General features: G+C 44.2%; 1 protein-coding gene across 1 annotated transcript in view; it reads right to left on the bottom strand.

Annotated features, from left to right (window-relative positions):
• LOC124594675 (Down syndrome cell adhesion molecule-like protein Dscam2) overlaps window positions 1-27,948 on the bottom strand; it is a 175,880-nt gene that overhangs the window by 84,211 nt on the left and 63,721 nt on the right. The window contains exons 4-6 of the mRNA XM_047133043.1: window positions 26,584-26,689; window positions 19,737-19,888; window positions 963-1,152 (exon numbers count right to left, since the gene is read on the bottom strand). Coding sequence (XP_046988999.1) covers window positions 963-1,152; window positions 19,737-19,888; window positions 26,584-26,689 — 448 coding nt within the window. The remainder of the gene's footprint in view (window positions 1-962; window positions 1,153-19,736; window positions 19,889-26,583; window positions 26,690-27,948) is intronic.

The raw sequence follows: 27,948 nt of genomic DNA, 5'->3' as shown, positions 1-27,948 counted from the left end.
TGATGTCCTTAGCTTAGTTAGGTTTAAGTAGTTCTAAGTTCTAGGGGACTGATGACCTCAGATGTTAAGTCCCATAGTGCTCAGAGCCATTTGAATCATTCCTTCGGCTTGAAAGGTTATGGCGACTGTCTTTTGAGATTCGCAAGGGATAATCCTCATTGATTATCTGGGAAAGGGTAAAACTAATATAGGTGCATATTATTCATCGTTATTGGACCGTTTGAAAACTGAGCTGCAAGAAAATCGCCGGCGATTGGACCGCAAAAAAGTACTTTTCCATCACGACAATGCACCAGCACACACCTCAGCAGTTGTGGTCGCAAAATTAATGGAAATAGGGTTCCAACTCGTTTCACATTCCCCCTATTCTCCAGACTTGGCTTCCTCGGACTGCCGTTTGTTCCCCAATTTGAAGAAATGGCTGGTGGGACAAAGATTTTATTCAAACGAGGAGGTGACTGCAGCAACTAATAGCTATTTTGCAGACTTGGACAATTCCTGTTATTTGGAAGTGATCACAAATTAGAAAAACGTTGGACGAAGTGTGTATGTCGAAAAATAAAAAAGGTTTACTCCAAATACGTAAGTAGTTTTTGTTTTTGCACAGACTTTTCAAACACCCCTCGTATATCATTCCAAAGCTGTAAAGTCCTTTTTGACTCACCACGTATTTCTTCTCCTCAGAAGTAGGACGTGAGACTAGAGGTAGCATCGTATTCCACAGAAGAGAATGGTCCCACCGACGAAATAACAAAATACTTTATAACTCTACATTTGGGCGGAGCATTCGATGGAACTTACTTTACACAGCTGATCATCGAACATTAAGTATCAACGATCCCATTACAAACTTGAGATTATCAATCGAACAGTCGTCGGCCGTCGGAGGAGGTAACCAAAACGGTGGGTGGAGAAGAGGCGGCGAAGCTGTGAGTACTGGTAAGCGCAGCGCGGGCACTGACCTGCCTTCTGCCAGCGGATCTCGCTGACGGGGTAGCCGGTGACGCGGCAGTGGAAGGCGGCGTCGGTGCGGGCGACGACGCGCCGGTCGGCCATGGGCCGCACGCGCGGCGGTCCCCGCACGTGGAGGGGCGCGGCGTGGCGCGCGACGCCGCCGGCGGAGCTGGCCACGCACTCGTAGACGCCCGCGTCCTCGGGCGCCGCCGCCGCCAGCCGCACGCGGCCCGACACCGCCGCGCTGCCCGCCTCCACGCTCACCTGCGCTCAGTGCCGACGGGCACACCCTGATATTATTATATTTTCCTTTATTGGATTTCAGTTCCCCCCACTCCCCCAGAGAGGGCGGCGGACTGGCCGCAGCGTAATATGCCGCTCTACAGCCTAGAGAAAAGTTAAGAAACATAATGAGAAGATAAACAAACAAGGAAAACAGGTGATAAAAACGGTGACATTGTAAAAAACTGTAAAATGGTGGAAAGTTATGGAATTTTAAATATATAAACACTGCGGCGACGAGGCGGATGAAGATACACAAGAAGGAGACAGGCACAATTAAAAAACACGCACAAGAGAAAAAACACAACTAGCGACAGTATGGTGGCTGTTCGCAACACTGACAGGGGATGCATAACACTGAACACTCACTTAAAACAGCACTATACAGGTGACAGATGGGGAGGGGGTGGTACCCGAACCTATGAGGGGGAGAAGGAGGGAGGAGAGAAAAGAAAAAAAAGGGTGAGCTGAGGGAGGGAGGGGGCATAGAAAAAGGGGGGCTGGGCAGAGGCGAGAAGGAGTGGGAATGGCAGGGGAGGGGAGAGCAAAATTGACTCATGGGGAGAGAAGGGAGGCAGAGAGAGGGTAGACGGGGAAAAAACAGGATGGAATGGTAAGGAAGAGGGAGCCCGGGGAAAGGACGCAGGAAGGGAGGGGGAAGTGAGGATCAGAGTTGATAGGATGTATAAATGGACGGAGAGAGGGCATCATCCGAGAGGGGCAGTTGATGGAAGCCATCATGGGAAAGGAGAAGGGTCTAGAGGTGAAGGATAGGGTGGACACAACGGTAAAGGCGCGGCAGAGTGGGGGGGGGGGGCGGGTGCGGGGGGAGGGTTGGAGAGGACATGAGCAACCAGACGAAGGGGGATCAAGGTGGCGGGAGGTGTAGAGGACATGGGTATGTTCGAGGAAAAAGAGCAAATTGGGGAAAGGAATCAGGTCATAGAGGATTCGCGTGGGGGTGGGAGGCGTATACAGAAGGCGAGGCAGAGTGCATGGCGCTCGAAGATCTGGAGGGACTTGTAGAATTTGGGGGGGGGGGGGGGAGCGGATATCCAGGTGGGACTGGCATAGCAGAGGATGGGATGGATTAAGGATTTGTAGGTGTGGAGGATGGTAGAGGGGTTCAACCCCCATAACCAGCCAGAGAGGAGTTTGAGGAGTCAGAGGCGGTTGTGGGCTTTGGATTGGATAGAGCAGAGATGAGGTATCCAGGTAAGGTGACAGTGAATGGCGAGGCCAAGGTAGGTGAGGATGGGGGGGGGGGGGGCGGACAGGACGTGTGCGATGGTAAAGGAGAAATCAAGGAGCCGGAAGGAGCGAGTGGTACGACCTACAATGATTGCCTGGGTCTTGAAAGGATTGAGGTTCAGCAGCCACTGGTTGCACCAGGTCTGATATTAGAGGCCGAAATGTTTTCTGTCATCGACGACTTATTCTGCATACAAGGAAAGCGAAAAAACATCATCTTCCAAGTTTCGACACGAAGAAACTTGTAACGTTTTATATTATTTTTGGTTTCCGATGAATGTGACGCGAACTCTGTAGTTTCATTTTCATATCTGTACGCTGGATATTTTTCAGACAATGTCTTTGATGGTCGATGTGTCACGCCACAGAGATTCTCAGTACAAACTAGGTGATCTTTGCTTGTCAGCAGGTAGTGGCGGCTCGTTCTCACTTTCTTTGGTTAGTAAACTGTGTATTGGCATTTTTAAGAAGTGCGCATTTATGTCTGACTGCTTAAATATGTTCTTAAGATAGTCAATATGATAAAATTTAAAAATTTAAATATAATTCACGAAATAATAATATAGATATAGGATGATTCACGAAGATATGCAAATTTTTTTAAATTTTATTCTACAAGTAAAACTGAAGAAAAAGGTTCATGTAAACATATGTAAACAAATGTTTAGTTATGGAGTTACGGCTAGTAAAAGACTTTGCCTGAAATTTAGCAACTTCGCTAATATGAAGCTATCACAAAACTGTACGAGGTTAAAGTAAAGCATAATTTCCATTTATTTTGTTGTTATTGGTCTGATGAATCTAATAAAACATGCCCCAGACATTATCTGCAATAGTTTTGCAGAACATACAGAGACGCAAACATTATTATACAAGTAAATTTGTTTACTTTCCATTCAGAATGTAGAAACGTTTATGCCGTTGTTGGCAACCGTTAGTGAGTTATTTCAGCCGTTTCCTAACCTTGGAACTTCTACTGAAAACTTTCTGCAATTGTCTCGATTTAAAAAAAAAAAAAAAAAAAAAAAACAAATTGGGCCAAGTAGTTAGTAAATTAAAAATTTTACGAAATTACTCTTTTGTTCCTCTGGATGTTCTGGAAACTACTGCAGATACACGTATCGGGAATGTTTTATTAGATTCACCAGATAATTAACAACACAATAAATGGAAATCGTGCTTTACTCAAACCTCGATCGCTTCATATCAGCGAAGTTGCTAAATTTCAGGCAAAATATTTTATTAACCGTAAGTCGCTAACTAAACATTTGCGGACTTACGTTTATATGAGCTTTTTTCTTTAGTTTTACTTGTAGAATAACACATCAAAATATTGCATATCTTCGTGAATCATCCGGTATACAGATGTTACCTGACCATTTTTTCCTTTTTGGGGTGCGTGTATGTATGTATGTGTGTGTGTGTGTGTGTGTGTCGCCAACTCGCCCTTTGCTCATGTTCATAATTATTCCAGTTGTGTTTCTGTAATCTGATTGTAGTGTAATAAGAAAAAAATGATGTAATCGAGGGAGAAAGCTTGGAACTTCTTCCCCATTGGAAATGCACCAGAGACCAAATATAGGGACCCTCCTGGCTTTTGCCTTATGGACAAGGGCAAATACTCTGGGAGAAACCTTAGCTAGGAATGGTTTCACGGGTGTTTTATCCATCTCGCACGCTAACTAACGAACTCTACTATAGCAAAATACTTATACAGTAATTACAATGAAATGAATACCCCTAGCTGTATACAGACGTTGATACAAACCAACGGGGACAGTTGAAAATGTGTGCCCCGACCGGGACTCGAACCCGGGATATCCTGCTTACATGGCAGACGCTCTATTAATTTTTTATTTTTTTATCTCATTTTGTTCTACATTGTTCGTTGAATTGGTTCGGGGCAGACGTCCGATGACACTCGTTCAGGTTGTTCGTTGATCAGTTTACTCAGTTTTTTATTACATAGGGTAGCTAAACCCTCTGACCAAACACGCTAAGCTACCGTGCCGGCATCCATCTGAGCCACCGAGGACACAGAGGATAGTGCGACTGCAGGGACTTATCTCTGGCACAGTTCCTGTGAGACCCACATTCCCAGATTATTGTCCCGCACTATATTCATAGTGCCCCTGTCCATTATTACTCGCGGCTTGCTGCCAATTCCCGTAAGAGTTCAGGCACTGTCTGTGCATCCGCACAGAAGAAGATGGTCAAATGGCCGGTGAGACTTAACTAGATACTATCTTCATATTTCAAGATTTGTTTTGGCTGTCATCGTTTACCGTTAACTATCTTCATATACTTATACAATAGTTGTGCACCCCTATTCTTCTGACCGGCAGACATATCAATTACTCTGTTGTTGAAGTTTGGAGTTTCACTGATCCCCCCTTATGAATGGAACAAACAGCCAGCGTGGTCAGCCTTTTCTGACCCATACCGCTCCTGAAGAAGGTTTTAATTCTTTTTAAAGTGCTGAAACTGCGTTCGGCTTCTGCTGTTGAAACAGATGTATTTAGTGCAATTTGCAATGGTTTGTGCATTTCAGCGAACGATTCTTCAAAGAAATGTTCACAAGAAAGGTGAACAGCTGAGAAACTGATGTAATGCCTTTAAATGTAGCATTGTGATATCTCACTGAAAATTCACTTTTCAATTCATCATGTAAAATAAAGGGACTGTAACTTAATGAAAAAGTATTGACAAAAGTGGTTTGGAAATCTTCTTTGGAAGAAGCAAACTTCTTTGGATCAATAATTTCGCTACTGGATGCATGAGAGTTTAGGAATCTTCCTTTCAGCTGGCTGGTCACAAGTCGCACACTTCCTTAGCATCTACTGTCAGATTAAATTCTGTGATATATTTGGAACGTTTTCTTGAAAAAAGCAAGACATTCATCTTTATAAACTCGAAAATTATCAATGTTCTCTCGTGTTTCCGAAATAGCTGACTCAAAATATAATTCATTGGATATGGTAATGGCATATGTACTGTGCATTTCCATTGTATTATACAAAATATAAATATGTTTCATAATCTCGTAGAAAAAATTTAGAAGGAACAAAAAATCTCGATTGTGAAGTAAATTTCTTAAAGAAAATGCTGCTCTTATTGTAATGTCATCCCAAGAATCTTCTTCCTCAGTCTTATCAAAACATTCCAATGGGTGTAATTTGTTTTTTTGAACATTAGTTACTGCACGAGACTGGAAGTCCCATCTAGTTGAAGAGACGGAAGGAATTCTCTTGTTGCAGAGTGTCCCCAACAAACCACTTGACTTAGGCGATGAAGAGAAAAACGTTGTAAATCCAGAAAAATTTGCGAAGAACAACCTAACAGACTTTGTTTTTACTACAAGCATTGTGAATAACCAAATTCATTTGGTGCTCATAGCAATGAACATGCTTGTTATGTAGGAGTGTACTCTGCATCAGAGTCTTTAAACCACAATGACTGCCTCTTATTACTGGGGCGCCATTGTATGCCTAAGTAGTGTGTTTTTCTTTAATGTTGAAGGGTTCCAGACTTCTGTTTAAAACCTCACTAAGCCCACATGCTGTCCCATTACTAACATTTTCTAAGGAAAGGAATCTTTCAACAGGTTTCTTCCCCTTAAATTGACTTCTGCAGGTAATATCTACAGCTGCATCTACATGGATACTCAGCAAATCACATTTAAGTGCCTGGCAGAGGGTTCAATGAATCACCTTCACAATTCTCTATTATTCCAATCTCGTATAGCGCACGGAAAGAGTTAACACCTATATCTTTCCGTGTATCTGTTGTTTCATCTGCCTGCACTGAAATAAAAGTGGCAGAATTATTATCTTTAATCATTTCTTCAATGCAAACTTGATACGTATAGTGCCGAAGTTCATTTGTGTCGTATGTGATGTTCGTATATTTAGATATAGAAGTGCTAGAACTGCTCAGGTGTTTATCTAACAGTCTGTAATATTTTCCTAAAAGAGATGTAAGAAATTGCCACTGTTTGCTGACTCCCGTTTTTCATAGTGAGCGCTTAGTGTGAAGTCGTGAGTTGCATACAACATTAAACTCTCTACTGTTCTGTTTAATATGTGTTTATTCTTTGTAACTAATTTATTATGTTTATTATACACGCCGAATCAATCCGAACAGCAATGTCAAGTGTGCTAGCCTTTTTGTATTTACGTTCATTTTCTAAATGTTGTCCACTTTCTTCGTGTTTCTTAATGCACACTCTAAAATTCTTTAGATTCTTACAGCCCCCTGTTGTCCACAGTCCTTCACCATTAAATACGGCACAATAGAAACAAAATATGTTTCACTCGCTGTTATCCAAGACATTTTAGAGAACCATGTGATGCAGAAAGTTCTATTCTTCTTTCCGTCGAGTGGAGACACCGAGAAATCCTTGGGTCGAAGTGCTCCTAACCGATTGGTTGCTAGCTCTCTTCCATACTTAATAAACGAAAGGGCGTTTTAAACAAACAATGTAGTTTATTCATTTTAAAATCACTGTACGAACACTCAAGTTTCAGCCACACAGCTCCAGAATATCGGACACTACTGAGAGGTTGTGTCGTTCTCTGTTTTCCACGTCTCCCATTGATGAATGACGGTAGGAAGGGGGGGGGGGTGGAGTGCAGTAAGGCACGTGGCAGCAACTGCAGTTAAGTGCTGCGGGCCCAAAGTGGCTGGCTCCAAACATCACGAAGACTTGTGAACAGGTGGTCGACGGTAGGAGAGTGGAAAAGCGGCAGGAAGGGAGGTATCTGCTGGGTTGCAGAAAAAGAGGGGTATGGGTGAAGTGGCGTGTCCACCGGGCCCACTCCAGCTGGCCCTAAGCTGCACCAGGGCGACGGCCGAGGTGGAGAAAGGGAAACGGCTCGGCCACGTCACTGCGACTGCAGGTTTAGAAGTCGGGGGTGTGGTGGGGAGCAAGGGTCGTCTGCCTCCTGCTCCTCGGAATGGCTGCGGTGCGGGAAAAGAGTGGTAGACGTGAGGCGGTACGCGCATCGGTGCCGTGAGCTGTGTTGTGCCGAGGGGCGAGCAGGAGAGGGGGAAATGTTACAAAGAACTTGGCAAGAAATTGCTACAAATAGTTCACATGTAGATGTGTATTGATGATAAGTAAATAAATTCTTTGAGATACTTTGCAATGTGGTGCATTTCTCATTGTCTTATCTACTGTGGTTTTTTCCTCCTGGGTCCTTGAAATCAAGGAGGTTTGAGTGTGACACCCTGTATAATAGGAATAGTATAATTTTGTTACTAGCACAGTACTTGGCATTGCGCAGGTATGAATTTATTTCATAATTATATCAGTTCATCTCTTCATTCCCCTGCACTCTGTCCAACTCCTTTTCCTCTCCTCTCGCTGCCCACCTACTCCACTTTGCACTCTCTGTCAATCTCCTCCTGCCTCTCCGCTCCTTCCCCCTCTATTCATCCTCTCATCCCCCTTCTAAGTTCATCTCCTCCTCCCACTCTTCTACTACCCTTCTCATTGTCTATTTGCTTCTCTCACCTCTCTCTGTCCATCTCCACCTCCTTCCTCTCTCATTCCATCTCCTCCCTTTCTTTCTCTGTCTACATCTTCTTCTCCCCTTTCTATGTTCATCTCCTTCTCTTATCATTATGTCCATTTCCCCCTCTCCCCTCTCTCTGTACATCTCCTCCTTCGCAATCTTACTCCACATCCTCCTTGTACCTTTTTGCTTTCTGTCCACCTCATCCTCCCCCTTCTCTCCAAACATTATCAGCCCCCTCCCCCACCCAGTAGGAGGGTGATGGCTCTTACTCCCTACAGTATTTCTTTTCAGATAGCAAATAATATTTGTACCAAGTTTGGTTGATACCACTCTAGGGGTTTAGAAGGAGCTCTTTACCTGTGACTTTCCCCATGTACATGCACATCACATGTATTTCACCTATTTAACACATGTTTGTATACATATTCCACTTGAATCTCTGACGAATTTCACCCTACTGTTTCATTTTCACGTCACTCAGTGGTTGTGTTGTCATATCTCTAGAAATACGTGTGGCTCAATGATACAATTTTGGAGGTACATCCAGTGATATATGTGTATACTATCTGCAAAATGTGTTGTGAGTAATAGTAATGAAGAAACAAATTAAAACGCAGTGGTGTGCCATGACCATTCAGACAGCCGAAGCATTTAATATTATAATTGCATTATTAATTACATGATATATTAATTATAAATATATAATTAATTAATTAAGTATGTTAATCTTACAATTTTAAGAAAAATAGAAGACAAACACATCACAGAGTTAGAACGAGGTCGTGTAATAGGGCTATGAGGAACTGGATGTTCCTTCTGCGATACTGCAGAAAGACTTGGCAGGATGGAGCCAATGTACGAGTAAATGATTGCTGGCAGCGGTGGTCACGAGAATGTACGCTCTCAAGAAGACCAGACTCCTGACGGTCACACGACACAACTGAGAGGGAAGACCATCTTGTCAGCGTTTGGTTATGGCGCATCGTAATGCACCTGGAGCAGCAATTTGGACATTGGTTGGCACCACAGTGACACAACAAACTGTTACAAATTAGTTACTTCAAGAACAACTTCGAGTCAGACGCCCTGTAGCGAGCGTTCCACTGACCCCAAACCACCGCCATTTGCGGTATCAGTAATGTCAATTTGGAGCTCATCGGAGGGCAAGGTGTAGACCTGTTGTGTTTTCTGATGGAAGCTGGTTCTGCCTCGGTGCCAATGATGGCCGTGGGTTGGTTAGGAGGTGGCCAGTTGAGGGCCAGCAACCAACCTGTCTGCGTGCTAGACACTCTGGTGCTACACCCATGTTACGGTTTGGGGTGCGATTTCGTAAAACAGCGCGAGTATTCTCGTGATTATCCCACATTCTCTGACTGCAAGAAAATTTTTAGGTTAATCTGGTGATTCGAAATATTGTGCTGCTATTCAAGAACAACATTGCAGGCGGTATTTTCCAACAGGAGAACGCTCGCTCACATACCGATGTTATAACCCAACATGCTCTACAGAGTGTCGACATGCTGTGTTGACATGTTGCCTTGGCCTACGCGATCACTAGATCTGTCTCCAGTCGAGCACGTATGGGACACCATCGAACGACAACTCCCGCGTCATCCACAAACAGCGTTTTGTCCCTTTTTTGACCGAGCAAGTGCAACATGCATGGAGCTCCACGCCACGAACTCACATCCGGCAGCTGTACAGCACAATGCATGCACGCCTGCATGCTTGCTTACAACATTCTGATTGTTACACCGGTTTTTAATGTACCAGCATTTCATATTTGTAATGGCCTATCTCGCTCTTACATTAAGCTGTGATCTTGAAATGTTAATCACTTGCATATGTTACCTAGAAAAATACATTCCCTATGTTGTGATTTTTTGCTGCCGGTGTCTAATATAGAACTATGTCTACATGTATTATAGAGAGCTTTTGTCTAAGCCTTTTTCTGCCCATTCTTTATCAGAAAAGTGTAAGGTAATTAAAAACGGACGGCCAATGCCAGGACTACTGAAGTTGATTATAAAGACCTTTAAAGTCACTAGACATTTTAAGTGTAATATTACACCAAATCTGTCTGGCTAGCCGGTAACGGTGGTCTAAATGTGGTGTTTTGCTAATATTGTCTGGTGTTTCGAAATGATAGAAATACTAGGTATAAGAAAACTTAATCCACGCACATGGGAAATTTGCTGAAGTCGATAACCAAGCACGTACTATCTATTAACCATCTGCGATCGTCTGTAGCTATAGCTGCTTTTGGGGAAACTAGAATAGAAAAACGAGCGAGGTGGCATTAGCACATTGGACATGCATTCGGGAGGACGACGGTTGAAACCCGCGTCCGGCCATCCTGATGTAGATTTTCCTAAATCGCTTCAGGCAAATGCCGCTCTGGTTCCTTTGACAGGGCACGGCCGATTTCCTTCACCATCCCTCCCTAATCCGAGCTTGTGCTCCGTCTCTATGACCTCGCTGTCGACGGAACGTTAGACGATAATCTCCTCCTCCTCTTCCTAGAATAGAAACTGCGTTTGATGAGCAGCTTAAAAATAAAATATCTCTACCTAATAAAAAGTAAGGCGGAACAGGAACATCATTAAAAGGCTTATTAATCCAAAGTCTTTTTTGGAAAACAGGAATTGGCCTTTCGGAGATATGACGAAACAACAAATTCTATTAATCAGGGAAATTACGTGGAATTGTTGAAGTACATTGCACAGGATGACCCTCTCTTGGCGGAGCAGATAGAAACCTCTACTGCGATTAAAGAAATTCCTAATCGAGTTCAACATTCTCTAGTGTAAGCCTTAGGTTGGCTGTGCTTTTCGTAGCCGTCATGGACGACGAAACATCAGATGTGGCAAATGAAGCACAGTTTTCTATTGTCCTCGGTTATTAGTACGAAGAAGAGATAAAGATTCTTGAGGTTCTGTACCATGCTCAGACAATAGGAGAACTTATCCGACACTTCTTATTAGAATTCGGATGTAATGAAAAATTAACTTCTCAACGATTGAGGTGCGGCGACTATGGCGGGAGATCTGAAAGGAGTTCACGCAATAACAAAAGACACAAGCTCTGAAGCCATATCTTTTCACTGTTATGTCCATGTACTAAACCTTGTTTTCTCTCAAAGCACCAGCCCAATAACGGAGCGTAAAATAGTTTTTAATTCACTTGACAGACTGGCAGCTTTTTTAAAAAATATCTCCTAAAAGTGTTAAATTTTTGGATAAACTTTTGCAACGTCGTCTTCTACACGTCTGTCCAATGCCATCGATTTACTCATCAAGATTGGTGATCGCTGTGTTGACGAAAGTAACTAAACTATGTGTTTGGTTTAGTATCATGCTAGAACAAACTCAAGAAACTGACTCTGATATTTTAGCAACATGTAACAATTTTTTGGCATTTTTAGAAGATTTCAAATTTGTTTTTCTCTTGAACAGATCCGACCAAATGTTTACCTGTACTGATGTGTTGTACAGCCTCCTGCAGGAACAAGTAAGAGACATTTTGTATTACGAACAAAAAATGCAAGAAACTCGCCACTCCATAGCCGCGCTGTGAACAAGTTTTCCACGAAACCGTGTCTCAAATAGGACGAATAGCAACTACAAACACATCTATTGCGAAGTATTTGATAACATTGGTAGCTGCTTGCATTTAGAATTTCAAGATTATTCTAAATTAAATTTTTTCAATGAACTGCCTCATGAAAACTGTGGACAATAATCTAACTAGGTCTCCGAAAGCAGCTTCAAAAGTTCCTTAAAGATATATGAAAGTTCTCTGACGCCATTCGACTGAAAAACGAGCTCACTAGTTTACAGTACCGAAGAGTTTTTCAATAAAAACGTGCGTGAACTTGCAGAACTACTGAGCACTAATTCAGAGCTAAACAAAAATTTTCACCAGTTTCTTAGGTCAGGGTCACTACTGTATACAACTCCTTTGAATATGTCTTCAGTAGAAAGGTTGCTTTTAGCGGTGAAGAAAAACATGAGATAATATCGAAATTCTACTGGAGAAGTGAGACTGTCTCATCTTGGAATTACACGCATCAAAAATAGTTTTGCATCACCCCAGTTCCCACAACTCCTGAAGATAGACGTTGACTGTGGATATTGTATCACAGACACAGTCCCTTTGACTGTTCAGAGAAGTCACTAAAGATGTAAACAATCATGCATGAGCAGCCCCTATTAGACGCAGGGGATCATTCCACCAGGAATGAGGTACACGGCTCGTGTTGTCTGTAGTTCATCCATGCCTAGACGGTCAATACCGCGGTTCGATCGCGTCCGCATTGTTACTTCGTGCCAGAAAGGGCTCTCAACAAGGGAAGTGTCCAGACATCTCGGAGTGAACAAAAGCGATGTCGTTCTGACATACAGGAGATACAGAGAGACAGAAACTGTCAATGACAGGCCTCGCTCAGGCCACCGAAGGGTTACTACTGCAGTGCATGACCGCTACCTACGGATTATAGCTCGGAGGAACCCTGACAGCAACGCCACCATGTTGAATAATGCTTTTCGTCCAGCCACAGGATGTCGTGTTACGACTCAAACTGTGTGCAATAGACTGCGTGATGCGCAACTTCAGTCCCGATGTCCATGGTGAGGTCCATCTCTGCAACCACGACACCATGCAGCGCGGTACAGATGGGCCCAACAACATGCCGAATGTACCGTTCAGGATTGGCATCCCGTTCTCTTCACCGACGAGTGTCGCATATACCTTCAACCAGACAATCGTCGGAGACATGTTTGGAAGCAACCCGGTCGAGCTGAACGCCTTAGACACACTGTCCAGCGAGTGCAGCTAGGTGGAGGTTCCCTGCTGTTTTGGGGTGGCGTTATGTGGGGCGGAAGTACGCCGTTGGTGGTCATGGAAGGCGCCATAACGGCTGTCCGATACGTGAATGCCATCCTCCAACCGATAGTGCAACTATAGCGGCAGCATGTTGGTGAGGCATTCGTCTTCATCTACGACAATTCGCGCCCCCGTCGTGCACATCTTGTGAATGACTTCCTTCAGAATAACGACATCACTCGACTAGAGTGGCCAGCATGTTCTCCAGACATGAACCCTACCGAACATGCTTGGGATGGATTGTAAAAAACTGTTTATGGACGACGTGACCCACCAACCACTGAGGGATCTACGCCGAATCGCTGTTGAGGAGTAGGACAATCTGGATCAACAGTGCCTTGATGAACATGTGGATAGTATGCTACGTTGAATACAGGCATGCATCAGTGCAAGAGGACGTGCTAATGGGTATTACAGGTACCGGTGTGTACAGCTATCTGGACCACCACCTCTGAAGGTCTCACTGTATGGCTGTATAGCATGCCATGTGTGGTTTTCATGAGCAATAAAAATGGCGGAAATGATTTTTATGTTGATCTCTATTACAATTTTCTGTACTGGTTCCGGAACACTCGGAACCTAGATGATGCAAAACTTTTTTTGGTGTGTGTATTTCAATTGAAGGTTGCCTACTAGGAGAACTCAGAAAGAAGGAGTACTTCTTTGAGAAAGCGGTTACCAAATTTGCTTCCCTGGAGAGAAGAATGGAATTTCACTTCCATAGATCTTGCAGATGTGACCTACCAAAGTGTCAAGAGTCAGGTTAAAGCTAGAAACTAGTTATTTTCTATAAAGGTTTGCTCGTAGTAATATAAACTGATATTAAGTCTAATCATTTCAGTACTTGTTCTTTCAATGTAATCTAATACCAGTGGTGATTTCAGTCTTTAATAGGGGTGTTTAAATGTAAATTATTACCAGTTGTGGGTGTTTTCAAGACGGGCCTGTCTTGCAAATAAATAAATAAATAAATAAATAGTTGCCTATAGTACCAATAAAACTGTCTAACGGCTTCCGAGGGAAGCAGAAATTAGATTTTGAGGATTTATATAATTATTTACCACATTTAAAAAGCTGTAGTGCTGACCTGATCCGCTCGGTAAGAGGTATAATGTTACGTGGAAGGTTTACATGATTAGCCAAGCATTAAAGTTAGAGACTCTCTATATATCTTCATGCACCGTAACACATGGCGCGCAGGTCACCCAGACTGTATTCATACAGTATTTGTGAATGAGAGCAGTTAGCGTCAAGCCTTTAGGAAACTTCCTCTCGTTGACACCCTCACAAAATAAAGAAAGAAAAAAAGTACATCGCTTACTAAATGCATACACTTCAGTATCGAGCTGTTTTACACATGGCTGTTCGATTCTTTAAGTAGTCGGCTGGTCGGAACGGGGTTACCGGTTATAACATAATCTATTTACTCGTACATTCTTGCAGCTGGCACACTTAATCCATTCATCCACTATTATCACGCAAAAGCCACACTCAAACGCAATTGTACGATTTCTAACAAGTTAGAAATCTGTCGCTATGGAAATAACGTCCAGACTTTCCTTGACCAAAATTCCCCCACTGCATGACTGGTGTGCCTAGGCTCATGTTGGAAGAAGTAGTATGTATCTTGAACTCGTTTTGGAACGTGGGTTCACGGAATTTAGTTATAAGGCTATCCGTGGCAGAAAATGTGACATCTGTCGCTTCAAACCTTTTGTGTGACGCCCTTACGCTGACCAAACAAATTTTTGGCGGCTGGTGCAACTATACTTACAGGGGAAACTCCACATCGAACCCCACTCAGATTTTGTGGTAAGATGGCCTAGTGGATATCCCGTCAAAAACTGAACACAGATCAAACATGAAAACGTGAGGAAGGTGTACTGTACTGTGAAAAAAATGCAAAATAGAAACAGTAAATGGACCAAGTCTGACAAGTGCAATGTTGAGCGAAATTTGAATACCTGCGGCATCGTGGCTTCCGCCGGCACGGTAGCTCAGCGTTTTCGGCCAGAGGGATAGCTGCCCTCTGTAACAAAATATCGAGTGAATGGATCAACGTTGAACTTGAAAAAGGGTCATTGGACTTCCGCCCTCAACAAATACAACGGCCAATAACGAACAAAATGAGGTAAAAAAAAGTAAAAAAGAAGTTGTTAAGGTGGTGGACTCCCTCGTGCAATGTATTGGTTTCTTTTTCTGTCTGTCCGTTCACTGAAATGTTTATTCTCTTAGCGCAGTCTTGGCAGTTGTCATTCTATACGTTGGTTGTAGAATATGAGTCGTGCGGTAGAATACGTTACCGTCGCAAGTAAATATGACTAACAATGTGAGCAGGCAAGATACCGCATAGACGTCTCACAGAAATGAAAACAACAAATAAGCGGGTGTAAAATGTGATACAACAACGGAATTCAAGAGTCAAAACTTCCGAATCGGAACGCAACTTCAGAACGTTAAAAACGTATGTTTCGGCAGAGCACAAAGAAACTATGTGATAGTGAAACTGTTGCATTCATTTGTTGCAGCTTATGTGACAAACTATTAGATTTTCGTTATTTCCTTGGGAGTGATCACATTCATATTCATACGAGCACCTAAATCGGGCAAGGGGGCATATCTCACTCACTCACCAGGCGTACAAATTAGGTGCATCGATTTCTATCATATGACAGACGTACTGTCACTAATGCCATGTATGACACATGAGAAGTGTTTTCCAGTGGATGATTCGGTTGACATGTCGTGTTGTCATCAAACGTTTGTGGTTCCCATTTGAAAACCAGTTGCTTCAGGCGTGCGCACGCGCGCTGTTGTGTACCTATCTGGTGCACTCGCAAGTTTTGAAAACATCGATGTAGAATGGCACATGTATACCGGAAGTCGACTTTCAAAATTTGTTTTTCGAATGAATATGCGCGACCGAAAGCCTATGAAACTGAAAGGTTGATAAGAGACGAAGTTGAGCTTGATTACCACGAACTTATTGAAATACATCTCTCCATAGTGAGCAGTGTCCAACCTGATTAATTATGCATTATGTGACAGAATCATTCGAGATACTAAACATGGACTCAAATTTCGTCGCTCCGATGGACATGTTGAAGAGGTAACTATTGATCATGCGTGACTAGGATTACGAAGTATACTCATCTTCGAACTTCCCTTCGAGGTTTCGTCTGACCTGGTGATTGATGCCCTATGCGATTATGGAACAATGCTTAACCACGTGGAGGAAAAATGGTCCAACTTCCACGACCTACCCCGTTCTCAGTGGGGTGCGTCAGCTCAGAATAGAACTGAAACAACATGTACTCTTATTCATCGGCGGATGCAGAGCAATAGTCATCTACGATTAACAACCCAAAACATGTTCTGGACGCGGAAAAGAAGGCCACGTCCGTTCCGAATGCGTGCAGCGGAGGACTGTGCGAGTTCCATCCGGCAAAACCGTGCCTGCGCCAACGCCGACGTCGCGGAGCTCACGTATGTGGACACGTTTCGAGCAGATCCCATCCTGAATGATGACGAGTCCACAATCGTCACAGTTTACGGCGACCGCCCGCTACAGAGACAGCCACCTGCGAAGAAACGACTTCCACTTCTGCCACTCCGGAGTCGGCGACGCAGTTGACCAATGGGTAAGAATCGGTAGAGGGATGGAAATTGATCCTACGGTTAATCCGACAGCTGCTTTCGCCCCTGAGCGCCGGGAGTCACTTCCGCGCTTCGACACGACCGCCTAAGCGACAAAAGAAATGACGGCTAGCGTCGTCTGACACCTGCCTAATGCACTCCACGGCAGATTGAGTTGCGTGTGACGACGACAAAGTGAATCTGGATGCAAATCGAGAGGTTCTTCTTCCCCCACAGCAATAAGACGTGAATCACACGAAACAGGGACAAAATACAGACCCACTGGACGGAGATCCGCCGGTAAATGTCTCTCCAGCGAGTGCAGCAACATCTTTGCCTTCGATCAGCCCGACGGGAGAAACACGTCGGAAGATGGACCTTCAGCATAGGAACTGGGCCGCTGAATCGGATACTGATCCACAGATCGACGACGCAGCCGCAATGACCGGTGTGGTGTCCACCGGATGTTAACCACGTAGAAGATGCAGACGGGCGCACAGACACCATGTCGCCGGGCAGCAGCACACAAGTCGACATAAGCGTTAATGTGCGCTTTACGCCCTGAGGAACAGCGGCGTGTGTATCGAACGGCCCCTGTTGACATTAATACAGTTCGAACACCGGTCAAATTGCAATTATAGCGAGACATGCTGCGGGCGTCAGACGCCGACATTGTCCTTCTACAGGAAGTACGTACCGAGAGCTTCCTCGATCTCTATGGGTACGATACAGACATTGCACCCGCTACAGACGGGCTGCAGCAGGACAGCGATACTCCTACGTGAAGGCATAGTAGCAGAGGATGTGGAGTACCTGCCGTCACCGCGAGGAATGGCGCTTACAGAGCTAGAAGTACGGATTGTCAACATCTACGCACCGTCGAGGTCCGACAGAGGGCGCTATCGATCCCGATTTTACGCAGAGGACATTGCGCCACTATTCTTAGGCCGTTATGAACATGCCTTATTTGGAGGCGACTTCACCTGCGTGCTCGCACTAAAGGATCAGCACCCACGCCATAAATGATTCCAGGAGCTGCGGCAACTGATACAGGACATGAGTCTAATTGACACATGGGAGACTATACATGGAGACAGACGCGGTTATACATATGTCAAAAGTCACTCTGCAAGTCACCTCGATCGAATATACGTAACATGTCTTCTCGAACCTGCGATCCATATGCACGGTCTCCCGTAACCCGTCAACGAGTGTGAACGAGATGTCTGGAAATTGAATACGGTGCACCTCAGAGAACCTGAGGGCAGCTACTTAATCGAGGACACTTGGCACATATGTGAATGACGCCTCCCGCCGTATCCGACGACGTTGCAATAGTGGCTGGAATGCGTTAAGCATGTATTGTGCCGAGCGTTGATTGGATACGGAAGGGAGCAGATGATGTGGAGGCGCCACACGACGGAATTTTATTTCACGGTGCTCCGCGAACTTTCAGAATACGCACCATTACAGGATCGCAGTGTTGCTATAAAACGAGCACAGGCCCAAATCATTTCCATAACGCGACGCCGTCTGGAGCTCGCAGTCCGCGCAACGGCCTTTGAACGAGTCGATGTATCACGTTATCAGAGAAAAACGACGTAGCCGCAGAGCTTTAATACAGACGGTCACCGTACGACAAAGCAAAAAGACATTGCCAACGCCTTCGTGGAGCAATACGGTCACCTCTGTGAAGAGCGGAACACGATGAGGCAGCCTTCCATGATATCCCACGAATGCTATCCGTGACGGTCGAGCGAGAGTTAACGGGAGAAGTCACAAACGACAACGTAATAGAATCGCTCGATAAGGAGCGTCGAAAAAGTCGCCGGAGCCCGACGGGTTTCCGTTACAGTTTCATCGGAAATTTAAAGCTCTCATGAGTCCGCGATGGACCACCAACTACAGCGAATTGATGTCTCCCAATGTGCTACTTTCGCCCGCCTTTGTGGAAGGAATGGTCATCCCTATCCACAAACCATCTGGCGCCACAATGATAAATGCCTACCGACCACTGACCCTTCTTAATTGCAACTACAAGATCTACACCAGGACACTTGCAGCACGTTTCAAACGCGTACTGCGCCAAGTGATATCACTCGACCAAAGCCAGCTAGCAAGGGACAGCAACATACAAACGGCACTCAGCGAATAACCGCGACGTGATCACGCTGGCAACCACATGTCGACTCCGGGATGCACTGGTATCGATAGATTTCGATCGTGCCCATGACAGGGTGAGCCACTCCTATCGTGTGGAAGTGAAGATGCAAATGAAGTTTCCACAGAGTTTAGTCACCGTCATGATGCAACAATTCCACGGCGCCTCATCCGTAGTGCTCATCAATGGACGCATGGCGGGACCCATCACCATCTCACGATCGGCCAGACAAGGGTGCCCACTGTCGACTTTATGCCATCACTATAGAGCCGCTGCTCTGCGGGCTCCGGACCCTACTCCAGGGAATTACGGTAAGGCACCATTACTTTACATGCACAACATAACGCGAATGACCCTGTGCTTTTAGCAAGGTCGAGCGACGAGGCAAGAGTGGCTTTACATTGGATAAATTTTTATGGTTTGGTCGTATGAACATGGCAAAGTCGAGAGCGATGAACATCTGGAGAGGACTCCCGGCGAGAAGTGTGGCACCATTAGAGCCGACAGACAAGATGAAGTGCTTGGGAATTATCTTCACTACAGATGATCGACACATGGCGGCACACAGATACAGACATCTTCCGCAAACAATTCGTGCGGGTGTTCGAAGTCACAGATTAAGGGCTCTAGACATGAGACAAAGGTCGCCTTTACCAACAGTTGTCTAGCTTCTCGCATCCTCCATCTGACCTAAGTTCTTCCTATGCTGGTGATGTTCGCGCCGAATCCTCGTGGCATTAGGATATTTTGCGAACAGAGGGCTGCTTTTTGAAGTCGGATATGGAACTCTCACCCTCTCTAATAGTCGTGGAGGTGTGCGCCTCGATTCTAGCCAACCGACGCGCCGGAAGTGGGCAAAGAATGTCTCGTACATGCTGGCTTTCCGGTAGGCGCCAGGCCACACCAATCGGCGCCGCTACCCTGGCGCCCCATTAGATGACAGGGGGGCCTCTTGTGTGCTGGGTCGCGCCCCCCTGCACACCCCCGCATCCAACCTCAGCATAAGCTGCCGCAGCGCCGCTGTGTTCGGCACGCGCACGCACACGCACCTGCACGTGGCCCTCTGAGGTGAGTGGGTGGCCGTCGAGCAGCCACGACACGGAGGGCAGTGGGGAGCCCGACGCCTCGCACTGCGCCGACCACGCGTCGCCGGGCCGCACCACGGCGCTACGGAACGTCGACAACAGGACGGGCGCCGCGTCTGCAACACAGTTTAGGCGCTCAGCTGAATGACCGCCTCACCAACTCAATCTCCCCGACTTTTCTTTCTGCTTACAGCATTTGAAGGTCACTACCAGGACATCAGTTCAATTTCCTAAAGCAGTACAACACAATTCTTTAAAAAAATCAAAGGATTGCCAGCAGCTGAGTCTGTAGCACCTGATTATTTTATTTGGAGGTCTTTGGCTCTAGTAGCAATTACTTTCTACTTTTATTTTTTAATTTAGGTTTTATGCAATCCTCAACCTGTCCAATATCCACGCAGGAGATTTTCATATTCTCTCATTCCACATGCGCAAAACTATAAGGCCTACAGGAAAAATGAACAGCACCTTTTTGTAGGAATTTTAATGTAGCTGAATTTTGGACTGTGCTGATCTGTTGATCTTTTCTATAGGACTCACAGTTAGTATGTAGTAGCTAAATGAATATGAAAATTCTGCACGTGGTATTTGAAGGCGTTGTAAGTTCCACAAAACTCTTGGCTAGGGGCGGCTCAGTCACCCTATATAGTATTATACAGTGGGAGTGGTAAATGACAAATATTAAATCGTATATGTAAAACATTCTCGGCGTTCTTGCCGCGTCAGTTCTGGATAAAAACGCCAACGCCATATTAAAAACAAAGAACTGGAGAAATCGGCAATTGCGGAGCACAGCCTCACGAACAAACATAAAATTTTGTTCGATGAAACAAAAATTCTGTCCCATGCCTCCACGTACCGGGATTCTGTTATTAAGGAGGCTGTTGAAATAAGAATGAGCCAGAAGAACTTTAACCGCGATAGCGGATACCATCTGAGCTGTGCATGGAAACGAGCGCTTGATGCAGACAAGCAGCAGAGACGTTGCTTCCAAGGTTTACATTCCAACGGAACCGGTGGCGCCACTGGCGCACACAGTGACACCATCTGCGACAGCAGTACGTAATCGCCCGACCAATCACAAGCCGACCAAGCAAAAGCCGTCCACGGGCTATAAAAAGGCCATCACAGCAGCAGTGAAGACAGTCAGTTGCTCCTTGCGAAGAAGATGGAGGATATCGTCGAAAGCTTGAGATTTTATCCCGAATTGACGCGGCAAGAAAACCGAGAATGTTTTATATATAAGTGCCGTCGCGAAAAACTTCATTCCAATTAAATCGTACAGTGGAGATGCTGAGTCGCAGCTAGGCACAATGGAAAGACTGTCAGCAAGTAAGCTTTTGGCCAAAATCGTCTTCGTCGTACACACACACACACGCACACACACACACACACACACACACACACACACACACACACTTACACACACTCCTGCAAACGCAGCGCACACACACATGACCACAGTCTCTGGCTGCTGAGGCCAGCTGGCCTTGGCAGCCCAGAGACTGTGTCCATGTGTGTGTGAGTTGCGATTGCAGGAGCGAGTTCGTGTATGTTGTCTAATTCAAATGAAGGCTTTTGTGGCTGAAATCTTACTTACTGGCAATATTTTGTTCTGCCTATCTGTCACTCAGCATCTCAGCTATATAGTGAGTAGCAATTATCCTTTTTGTATTAAGTCTTTATTCCACCCTGGATTTTCCAGTGTTTAAATATTAAATCGCAACTTTTTAATAGAAATTTAATCTTTCTAACTTAAACAAATTATTACACGAAAGAGTGAGTAATAAAAGAAAATAAAAATTTGGTACAAAAATGTGAAACAGAGAGACTGAACAATATTATTTATTTACATAATTCAACGATGTAATAACTGTTACTTAACTTCTCACAGAGTGATAAAATAGTTACACACTGACTGAAGGAGCCCATGGAGAAATCGAAATACAACAACTTTGGAATAGGAACTTACGGTCTTTCAAGTAATCGTGAGCCAGTGAAGGCTTTGGAACGTCAGCAACAAGGATAATCAGTGTACACGCTACTTTCATTACATCAAAGGTACTATGCTGTTCACTCAACAATGTTGTACATTGCAGAAGGTGTTGAAGATGACGACCACCATGGCATGACACCTTTGTTGAAAATTCTGCTGCATTCCACCAAGTACCGTACAACAGATATGGGGCGAACCTCGTCAGTTGCTGCTTGTGTCCAGCCAACAAATGCTTCTGCTGTCACGTACACGGGATGTTTAACATGAGCTCACACTGAGACAGGAAAAAGAAAGCGTCAAATGAAGGGACTGTACTGGCCATGCATTTGGACCTCCTCTCCGATCCACCACCTGGGATATGTGGCACTGAGTATGTTATGTACTCGAACAGAAAATGATCCATCTACTCCATCCACATCTGACGACACATGTTAAGCACTACACCTACTACCAGTTCAGTCCACAATACTTGCAGCGCCTGATGATGTTCGAGCAATGCCTTGTGCACTTGTTAGAGTGCATCCGAATGTTCTATGAAGATATTATGCCTGTATTAAATGTGGTGGTCGCCATTTTGAAGACCTTCTGCATTGTACAACATTGCTGAATAAACAGTATACTATCTTTCCTGACTCAGACCGTGTGTGCATTCATAGTTCTTCTTCTTGTTGACAATGCAAAGCTTTCACTTCCAAGACCATAAATTCCTATTCCAATGTTGCACTTCGTCTCTTTATCAGCTGCTTCAATTAGCGTGCAATCTTATAGTTCGCCTGGTGAAATCATAATTAATAGTTATTAAACAGTGATTTTAGTAAAAATAACATATTTTCGCTTTTAATCACAAATAGTGAGAAAACAAACAGCAGTTTCAAACAGATATACGAAAGGCCTTACTCTTGTGTCAAAAATTTATGTTTATCGACAATATTGTTCAGTCGATAGAGAAATATTTTATTTTCTATTGGATGTTTCGCATCTCTGTAGCCAATTTTTATTTATTTTAAGTATTCGTGCTTTCATGTAATTAGTAATTAAAATTAAAAAGATAAAATTTCTATTAAAATATGACTCAATATTTGTTTTTTTAACAATTCCAGTTCATAATAAATTTATCATTGCTAAATAGATGAAAAAAAAGTCTGACAGAGAGAATCGAAACTAAGTCATCCAAATACAAGACGTACATGCTACACATTCAGCTACCGGCTTTGCTTTTAATATTTTGCAAATGGTTTCACTGAATACTCTCAGAGACCTAATTTACAAAGACATTTTTTCGACTTTTTTGAGAATTTCCTTGTATTGACTTATCATCCTTTAAGTAAGACAAAGATTGAAGAGTGTATAGCAGTCCATAAGGTATCATTGTAGGTTGATAAATTGTGAACTGTGATATTTTAAAGCAGTGCATGTTGGGACTGTTTTCATAATCTATTATACTATGTCTAAAATACACATTTAATAATTAAAACAAATTCATGAAAAATTACATGCAGCAATTTCACAAAACGCAAACAAAAACTTCCTTGAATAGTGAACAAAGCAATGTTTGCAATTGGTCAACTACAAGTACAGAGCATTATGGAATGCATCACAAGTATTGTACTGTATTCTAACGACGCAGCCATATCTAACAGAGCGGAAACGCCAGTATTCCATATGACTCGACTACTCCATAATACCGAAATCTCCTCTACGTATAATCGATGTATTAGTATGTAATCTTCGTGATAAAAGTTGATCGTGTGTCGAGATGAACTATCGATAATGGGGAGCTGGTGTCGGTGCACTTGTGTGGCCGTAGCATAGTGTGCCGGGTCATGGATTTATTATGTGTGGCGCTATCCTGCCGAGATGTGGAGAACTTCAGCGTGAATTGAACTAATGCGGCCGGCCGAAGTGGCCGTGCGGTTCTAGGCGCTGCAGTCTAGAACCGCTACGGTCGCAGGTTCGAATCCTGTCTCGGGCATGGATGTGTGTGATGTCCTTAGGTTAGTTAGGTTTAACTGGTTCTAAGTTCTAGGGGACTAATCACCTCAGAAGTTGAGTCCCATAGTGCTCAAAGCCATTTGAACCATTTTTTCAACTAATGCGGACAATGGGTTTACGCCGACCGAGAGTAAACTGTGAATGTACCGCGATATTTAAAGGGATGAGCATTTCTGACCAGTGCTATAGACACGAAATGATTACTTGCAGTTGAAAAACGCAAGAGCGATATTAACACGAGTAGTTTCAGTACCCGGTGCTAGGGCCGGCATTCTGTGCACATGTTGAACAAGTAATCTAGCATTTTCATGTTGTATGACTTGTTCAACATGTACACAGATACACATATATATACAGCAAGCCAATACACCTTTATGTGAGGCATATTTGGTGCACACATATTGAACAAGTCATCCACTATGCTCGCGGTACACGCAACATAAATATAGTAGGCTGATACAGCGGTAGCCGCCGAGCCGAGAGGACGCGTAGCAGAGCAGCAGCAGCACTTGTGCGATAAACTGTAAATTATTTTAGTCTTTGTTTTTGTTCACGTGCTTCTGCAAAGAAGTGAATTGTACGTGTGTATTTTACTGCTGGAGTTTCACAAGTCCATGGAATTCACAATGGACATGAATGGAAGCAAATGATCAGACAGGATGCTTAAGTTACCTGTTACCTGTCAGAGTGGTATGTAGATGTATCATGGATCCCATACCACTCAAACTGCACAAGCGCCACAGCATTACAAAGCCTCCACCAGCTTGCACAGTCTGCTGCTGATATGCAGGGTCCATGGATTCATGGGGTTGTCTCCATACCCGTACACGTCCATCCGCTCGATACAATTTGAAACGAGACCCGTCCGAGCAGGCAACATGTTTCCAGTCATCAAAAGTTCAACGTCGGTGTTGAAGGGCCCAGATGAGGCGTAAAGCTTTGTGTCGTGCAGTCATTAAGGGAACACGAGTGTGCCTTGGGCTCCGAAAGCCCATATCGATGATGTTTCTTTTAACGGTTCACACGCTGGCACTTGTTGATGACCCAGCATTGAAATCTGCAGCAATTTGTAGAAGGGTTGCTACTCTGTCATGTTGAACGATTCTGTTCAGTCACCGTTGCTTCCGTTCTTGCAGAATATTTTTCCGGCCACAGCGACATCGGAGATTTGATGTTTTACGAGATTGCTAATATTCACGGTACGCTCGTGAATTGGTTGTACGGGAAAATCTCCACTTCATGGCTACCTCGGAGATGCTGCGTCCCATTGCTCGTGCGCCAACTATAACACTACGTTCAAACTCACTTAAATCTTGATAACCTGCCATTGTAGCAGCTGTAACCGATCTAACAACTGCGGCAGATACTTCTTGTCTTACACAGGCGTTGCCAACAGCAGCGCCGTATTCTGCCTGTGTACATACATCTGTATTGGAATACGCGTGCATATACCAGTTTCTTTGGCGCTTCATTGTAGTATAAACTGTGTACGATAGCGTGTAGTAGTGTACATGGCCCTGTTTGTATAGCTTTTGTGACTTCAACGGCTTGTTCAGGAATTTTATGGTTAGAATGATTGGCTATATTATATAGCGTGTCTATTTTTATTGTATTTCATAGCGAGTTTCAGGATTACTCTATTTATTCCTGTGGCCTAGTCGTACGTGTTTTTCACACCAAGACCTCGAACACTATGTTAAAACGTAAAGGTCGAGCTACATGATGATAGCGTAAATATTGTGATTTCGTTGTATGGCTACTGTACTGGTAATGACGTGTTGGTGGTAGTTACAGGTGGAACACCTGATGTTCTGTTTGTAGTTCCCTCATGTTTACTTAACTATAGCGAGGTACCGAACAACTGTGCTGCCTGCATATTGTATTTATTTTTATGATACGCGTATGCCATATGACTGGCTTCATTGCTTGCGTATTAATATACTGAAGGTAAAGTGCTTCCTGTTACATTTTTAAAGTGGTTTTAAATTTTATATAAATTAATTTAAAATTATTACAACGAAGTAAGTGTAATGTACTCTGATTTGGATTATTTATTGTAAGTCTGCACTGTAACATCCTTGGATCGTTGGCTTGTCTTTATGCTTTATATGAGGCGACATATTTTTGTTTGTAACTGCTACTACAGTGCAACCTGTTGGCTGGTTGTAACATGTATGATGTTAACTTGGGAATCTCAGTCTTCTTTCTGCTAATGTACGAACATGAGCTTGTACATTCAATACAGTATGTACATTGTTTTGTGTAATGGTTATTTTATGCTTGAATTGCTGATATGCTACCGTCTTCTTGTTCATGAAGTATCGTTCTATGATATGACATGGTACAATATGCATTTGATGAAGATTCAGTAAAATGTATGTTATATTCGATGCTATATTCTTCGTTTGTGTAAAATTGTATTACGACCCTTTACATCTGATTGCGGTGTGCTTGAATATGTTGATCCATGAATTACAGATCTGAACTCGGTCATCCAAAATAAATACTGCACACACAATAGCGATCTTGGCTGTTTGGAGTTTTACTTCTGTTTTTTCATTATTTTCAGAACTAAGTAATTTGGAGCATTATGTCTACCGGAAAGTGGACGCACTTTACGGTTCGTAGGAACCAAACTTGAACTATTTTGATAGTAATGTTTAACAATATGGACGTGTTGTTTCGTGGAACGCTCCGTGTTACTAACTCCTCAGCGCCACCGACCTGTCAAGATTATCGACTTATCGAATCGTGCGTGACAGCCAGAATGGCGCGCAGCTCAGACCCACGTTGTGCCACCATCGACTAGGACATGTCACTCACCGCCCAGACTGATTTCGGCGGTGCCCTGGGCCGTCTCGTCGTTGTTGGACACGATGCACTGGTACATGCCCAGGTCCGACCGCTCCACCTGCTCTATGCGCAGCGTCTGCAACAAGCACAGCGTCAAAAGTTCACAGGCACCAAAAAAGATCTTAGTACTACTAAATTTCTATCGTAACTCACTAATATTTTCCATTACATCATTTACTTTTGCATAAATAGGAAGGCAAGAAGCTTATGTGCTAAGTCGAAAGCTTACTTTAGTTGCCACCGACAAAGACAATGTGAAGGACAATTAGTTTTCCCCTGTCCAGACGACCAGACTAATGTCTGAAAGAGAAGCTGATCTGTAAAGATCTGCATACAAACTTCAAAAATTCTCACTAAGTGCAATGTGAAAATATCAGAAACTAAAACAAAGGCAGAAACTGGAAAATTAAATTTCAAGAATAAAACTTTCAAACAGTAATAAAATAAAGGGACAGGTAATAAATTTTATGTACACTGCCTGACAAAAAGAAGTGAAACACCTAGAATTTCAGGAGGAAACTAAATGAAATCTAACTGGTTTTTGGAGAATTCCACTTTATTTCAGTAACAACAATGTCGAGTCAAATTTAGAAAGAACTTAGCAGTGTGGATGTAGTCGTCAGTGTGACGCTGGACTCCTCTCTGGACTGTATGGATGCTCTGATTCGATTGGGAAGAGTGTCACAAAGCCGTTGTATCCTCTTTTTGAGGCTTTCTGGCGAACACTTGTTGGAACTGGTCCTAGACATCCTGGGTGCTGGCACCGAGGCGGAGTTGACGTCCGAGCTGGTCCCCCACGTGACCCATCGGGGACCGGTCCGGGGACCTTCCTGGCCACAGGACTACCTCAGAGTCACACAGACAGTACACAGAGGAGCGCGCCATGTCTGGACGAGCACGGTCCTGTTGGAGAATGGAACCACAATACTGTCGCATGAGAGGTAACACACGAGGACGCAGCATTCTGGTGACGCACCATTGTGTGAACAAAGTTCCTAGCAGTTGTCACCGTAAGTCACAGCTCACTGCTCCCCACACCGTGACACACAGCTGTCCCTTACTAAAACGTTGGAACAATGGGATCTCTCACCCCTCCCCCCCCCCCCCCCGGGACACCGCCAGATCATCCGCAGTAGTGCACAGCCGCGGAACACGATGCAACGCCCTTCATCAGGTGTCCACGCTTCCGTGCCACGCCACCACTGCAAACGCGGCCGTTTCTGTTGAGCTGTTAACGGAAACGTACGCATGGGACGGTAATTCGCTAGTCCGGCTGCTGCTAGTCTCTGAGCAATGGTGCAGGATGACAGAATGTTGCAGGAACTCCGTCAGGTC

This window comes from Schistocerca americana, chromosome 2 (assembly GCF_021461395.2).
Source record: "Schistocerca americana isolate TAMUIC-IGC-003095 chromosome 2, iqSchAmer2.1, whole genome shotgun sequence".
Taxonomy (NCBI): domain Eukaryota; kingdom Metazoa; phylum Arthropoda; class Insecta; order Orthoptera; family Acrididae; genus Schistocerca; species Schistocerca americana.
The sequence above is the reverse complement of the archived record's forward strand: the minus strand, read 5'-3'. Positions and strand labels throughout refer to the sequence as shown.